The sequence below is a fragment of the Cynara cardunculus genome (genome assembly GCF_001531365.2).
Source record: "Cynara cardunculus var. scolymus isolate 2C chromosome LG 2, CcrdV1, whole genome shotgun sequence".
Lineage (NCBI taxonomy): Eukaryota > Viridiplantae > Streptophyta > Magnoliopsida > Asterales > Asteraceae > Cynara > Cynara cardunculus.
In genome coordinates this window covers 70,012,959-70,018,641 of record NC_037529.1, presented here as the reverse complement: position 1 = coordinate 70,018,641, position 5,683 = coordinate 70,012,959, and the positions used below count along the sequence as shown (strand labels likewise).

The following is a 5,683-nucleotide window of genomic DNA, read 5'->3' as shown; positions in this document are numbered from 1 at the left end:
ATATTTGCTATGTGCACCAATCCGGCCCATAAGCTACTATAAAGACTCCTGTTGAATGGGTTTTCTGAATAAATAAAGTTATTTGTGTGGATTAATCTCTTAAAGACAGATTGAGAATGGAATAAGCGTATTCTTTAATCGGGAGGGTTGGTTTGAAAAAGCTTGGTTTTCTGCAAGTTTTTATAAAAACGTATTAAATAAGTCATTTTTTTATATGATTAAAAATGGGTATCAAATAATGATGTTGGGATGAATGAATAAGGTGCAAGTCCTGAAGTTGTCTTATTGACCGAATCATTATATGTTGGACAAGTGGGCTTTGATGCCGGCCCATTTCAAAGTTGCCAACTGGACAATTGTGGGTCCCATTACTATCCTTTTACGAATGGGACGCAGCTGACGTGGCCAGATTACTTGACGAGCTGGAGGATAAGCCGACGGCGTGACTAAAGCGTTAAACCCGTATCCTCAACGACATCTGCTACCGATCTCTTTCTCCCCCAAATCTTTCTCGATGAAGACCTTGAATCCCTCGAATCAAGCCCTAATTTCTGCTAATTTCAGCTCCAGATCTGTTTCCGCTACTGGATTTTCTCTACCGTGCCTTAAATCTCAGGTGCTATGTCAACGCCGGAAACTGACGGTGGTTAAGGCTTCTGTTGCCGTTGAGCAACAGACGCAGACGAAGGTCGCGCTTATCCGAATTGGCACCAGAGGAAGGTACTGTTTAATTGTTTCATTGCCGGTGATTTTTTTTATTTCGTATTTCTAACTGTTATGTGTTGTGGCTTTAAATTGTTTCGAAATGATTTACTAGGATAAGGTTAAAAGCTGAATCTTGTGTTTTATGTTCGTTTGATCGTTTCAAGTAATCATTGGTGTACCTTCATCAGTGTTGTAGTTTATGTTTGTAAGAAATTTGTCAGTAACGCGATTCTGGAAGCATTCGTTGTGTTCATTTGCAATTAACGCTAATTAGAATCATGAAGAGACCAACAGAGATGGTACATTGATGTTTTTTGATTTCATACACTTAATTGTTATGGTGTTATGGCTTTGAATTTTTTCGAAATGTTTCTGTTGGTTGTTTATTGTTCTGGAGGAATTAACTGATGATTTACTAGAATATGGTTAAGAGATGAATCTTGTGGCTTATGGTTCGTTTGATCATTTTATGTAATCATTGCTGTACCTTCATGGCTTCATCAGTGTTTGTATCTTATGGTTGTAGAAATTTGTGAGTAATGCAATTCTGGAAGCATTCATTGTGTTCATTTGCAATCAACGGTATTTAGAATCATGGAGAGACCAACAGAGATAGTATATTGATTATAATACCTTAAGTACCTTAATTACAGACTCTTCAACAGAAATGTGGAACTGTGAATCTGTACATCCATGAATTGCTTCTTTGTTGTTGTTAGCATTTTCCCAATTTGACCATGAATGCTGAATTCTCTATACGTTGATGTATGCGTTTTGGCGTGTGCATTTTGCTGATGCTGTTTTTTGTCCTGATCTATCAGCTGTCTCATGGGAATTGGTTTATATTTCTTGTGTAGAACAGCCCATTAGCCCTTGCACAAGCTTATGAGACACGTGATAAACTCATGGCTACTAGTAGCGAGTTGGCAGAAGAGGGGGCTATTCAGATTGTGGTGATTAAAACAACAGGTGATAAAATATTGAGTCAACCTCTTGCAGATATTGGTGGGAAGGGTTTGTTCACTAAAGAAATAGATGAGGCGCTTCTAAATAGTGAAATCGACATTGCTGTTCATTCAATGAAAGATGTTCCTACTTATTTGCCCGAGAAAACTATTTTGCCCTGCAATCTTCCTCGTGAGGACGTCCGTGATGCTTTTATTTCATTGAATGCAAGTTCATTAGCTGATCTTCCAGCTGGAAGTGTTGTTGGTACTGCATCACTCCGAAGGAAGTCTCAACTACTTAACAGATATCCATCACTTTCTGTAAGTATAGCATGTGATATGATTCATTTATTTTCTTATGGAATTCAGCTTTGTTGTTGCTGCCTAATTAATGTCTGGAATGTCTGCTTTGGCTTTGTTTTGAAGTATATATATTTATATACAACAAATACTCACATACACTCCTCAACAAACTGAGGTTTGAACCCTTGAACTCCTTAGAGGCTGGGCTCTACTGGTAAACCCCGTGTACCACTAGGCCAATGGCCCTTTGGTATATCTATATTAGTTGTGATGTAGTTACCTGGCTTTGCTAGTATCCTCTTATGTTGCTTACCCTAATATGGTTTGATTAAAATCGATGGTAGGTGCTGGAAAATTTTCGAGGCAACGTGCAGACTAGGTTAAAGAAACTAAATGAAGGGGTCGTCCAAGCTACATTATTAGCATTAGCTGGACTCAAACGCTTAAGTATGACTGAGCATGTGAGTGCCATTCTTTCTATCGACGACATGCTTCCAGCTGTTGCACAAGGTGCAATTGGGATAGCTTGTCGAAGTGATGACGATAAGATGGTATGTTACTAATCTCTTCTTTACCATATGATTGCCTTCATTTCTGGTTTTGTTATCCCCTTGGATCCTTTTGTCGTTTGGATTTATGGCTGCTTCTGAGTATCTACATTGGATAGTTCTGCTAAATTTACTCTCAATGCTCTGCATACTGCTTCCCAGGTCCTAAACTTGAGGTGATTGCAAACGCGAAGAAATCAACATAAACCTCATGTTTTCATTTGATTGTTTGATTGATTTATATATTTATGTTTTGTCACACTTATCACAAGCCGGGGTCTTCACTCTCTTTGGGGTAGATGCGGGTAGAGGTCATGTCTGCATTATTGCATACATCTTACCCTTCCCACCTCCGGATGGGATATACTGGGTTCGTTTGGTTTGGTTTAATAATGATGCAGCTGTGATGTTGATTGTAAGGTGAAATAGTAATATATAACAAGATCACCCATTGGATACAACTCACTTGATATGTCATATGTTAACATATATGTTGAAACTAAATCAACCCCTCCTTTCACATAGACCTAAATCTCTATTTAAAATCCCTTGTAGAGAAAGGGGAGGTATATATGGTCAGGTATACACATGTGCATAACATGCACACATGCATAGAAACCAGGAAACAACTTCAATTACTTGTATGTACATATGCATATCGTGCAGATTAATGGACTTACGCTGTTCCCCCCCCCCCTCAGCTCACCCTAGCCCCCGGCCTTTTGCTCTTCTAACGTAAGCTCCAAGGCTTCACACCAAGTCTTCACTGACATAATATGCATGCTTAAGTAGGGTCAGGCAGAACCGTTGTTGCCWGATGGGAACTTCCCCCATATTGCTATCAAAAGCCTCGGTCTTATCTAGAAAGACTCCATTACCGGCACTAGTAAAATGATATTTCACCCGAAGACAGCGGCAGTGGCAACAAAGCGAAGCCTTCTTTTTCATTGTCTTACTTTACACGCAGAGCAGGAGCTGGTGTCTGGATCTCYAGCCCCATCTGCATAGGAGTTATTTGGGTAGAAGAACCCATCRCAAATAGTTCTCTTAGTATCAAGTCTTCTTTTGACAGCTTATAGATGTGCTTGTCGAGGAGCATGCATAAACTGAAAGACTTGATTCACAGCAAACGCTATGTCGTGCCGGGTCAACGTGAAAGACTTTAGGCCTCCCCCCATACTTGTTATCAGGGTGTTCCTCAGTTTTTAATTTTTTGGGGGATTTTCCCCTAAACCTCCCCCCCCCCTCTCTCTCTATATATATATATATGTATACAGTTTTGATGGTTCATATCTAGCTGAGGTGGGAATGTAACATGAAATACTTATGCCGAACGTTATTCCACCTTGCAGGCTAATTACATAGCAAAGTTGAACCATGAAGAAACAAGATTAGCAGTTGCATGTGAGAGGGCATTCCTATTGACACTTGATGGATCTTGTAGGACACCCATAGCTGGATATGCTTGTAGAGATGAGGATGGTAATTGCCTCTTTAGAGGGTTGGTGGCCTCACCAGATGGAACTAAAGGTATAATAAAACCTAATAAAAACAGTTAAAGCAAAATGCATCAAAATGCAATAAAGTTTGGTTGAAGTCCTATTATTTTGTACCTATTTTGACCAGTAATTTGCAGATCTTGAACATTTGACGACATGGATGTTTGTTTAAGAAAAATTTACAGCAAAGTGGATGATAAACTTGACATGACACCCATGTCATCAAATGTTACCAGACTGTCAAAATGGCTGAAAAAAATGAAAATTTGAACCTTTGTTACATAAAATAGGACATTTGAAACTTTCTTACACTAAATAGTAACTAAAGACCTTTTTCTTAGCAACTTAATGAAATGTGACTCACAGCTTATTCGGTCAGCTATACATGACTGTTTGGTAGTGGCTTAATGATATAGAAATTGGCTATTAAAAAGCTCTCCCAAACAAAAACCTTCTCAATCTATAGAGACAGAGTAATCTACAAAGACAGCTTTATCCATACATGACTTAACTGAAAATCAACCAAACATCTCCCAAGACAAATTACCATAAGCGTTAGTTTCTAAAGGTGTTTTGATCTTCATTTCAGTACTGGAAACTTCTAGAAAAGGAGCGTATGCTTATGACGATATGATTCTGATGGGGGAGGATGCCGGCAAGGAACTACTGTCACGTGCGGGTCCTGGTTTTTTTGATAGTTGAGGTCTTCGAATGCGGGATTGTTAGCTTCTTTCTGGTGAGTTGTTTCGATTTGTTTTTACAGACAACCACGTAGATTATGTAGATTTCTTGTATCATTCGTGTAATGTAAGAATAGCATTCCCAGATTAGTTCCCAAGATTCCTGAATAAGTATTCTTTAAAGGCAATCATAACCAGTTTTTTGTGCCTTTTGCTTGTGTTATATGTGTCTTAGCTGCCACGAATGTTGCTTTCCAACATAAAATACAATAAAAACCGAATCAAATCGATTCAGTATATCCCATTCGAAGGTAAGATTCCTGATAAGTATCTGTTGTAGGCAATCAATATAAAACCAAACAGTTTCTTTTATTTTCATTCATATTGATTACTGCTTAATACCTTTGACTGAACACCCATTCAGTTTTTGTCCTTTTTTGATTATGTGTCTGTCTGCAATGAATGTTAGGCTCTGACATAAATAAAACCAACCAAACCAATATATCTAGAGGTATTGTGAGAATATATGGAACCTGTTAAATTACTCTCTAAAAGGATAGGTTTCAGCGTGCACACACACACACACACACACACACATATATATATATATATATATATATATATATATATATAGGGTTGGGTTCACATGAGACCAAGGGTTTTTCGTGAGACCTGTAAGACCAATTTATGTTCATTGATCAACTTTATAAACTAAAGATTTAATGGTTTAAAGTTGCACGGTGGCAATTTTGTGATTATTGAGAAATCTCATGACAATTTTGTGATTATGAATATTCAGATTGTAGATCTAATCCAAGGGTTGAGAATTGGTCTTACGGGTCTCACGAAAAACTCTGGGTGTTACAGGATCCCAAGTCTATAGATATATACACACACACACATAGGAGAAATGGTTCAAGTGTAACTGATGTAGGACTCTAACACGCCTCCTTCCGTCAACGGAGGCTAGATGGGCATAGTTGTCCCAGAGTGTCGAGGGA

At 38.4% G+C, this 5,683-nt stretch overlaps 1 protein-coding gene across 1 annotated transcript; it reads left to right on the top strand.

Moving 5' to 3' along the window:
• The first annotated feature begins 439 nt into the window (after positions 1 to 439).
• On the top strand, positions 440 to 4,892 carry LOC112506619 (porphobilinogen deaminase, chloroplastic). Its single transcript, XM_025110795.1, has 5 exons — positions 440 to 720; positions 1,568 to 1,973; positions 2,300 to 2,506; positions 3,856 to 4,033; positions 4,592 to 4,892. The coding sequence occupies exons 1-5, from the start codon at positions 515 to 517 to the stop codon at positions 4,702 to 4,704; spliced, it is 1,110 nt and encodes a 369-aa protein (XP_024966563.1). The 5' UTR covers positions 440 to 514; the 3' UTR covers positions 4,705 to 4,892.
• Positions 4,893 to 5,683: the final 791 nt, after the last annotated feature.

Coding starts and splice junctions, on each gene's coding strand:
- LOC112506619 (XM_025110795.1), top strand. CDS start 515: ATGAAGACCTTGAATCCCTCGAATCAAGCCCTAATTTCTGCTAATTTC. Junction 1,974..2,299: donor ACAGATATCCATCACTTTCT/GTAAGTATAGCA, acceptor AATCGATGGTAG/GTGCTGGAAAATTTTCGAGG. Junction 2,507..3,855: donor GAAGTGATGACGATAAGATG/GTATGTTACTAA, acceptor TCCACCTTGCAG/GCTAATTACATAGCAAAGTT.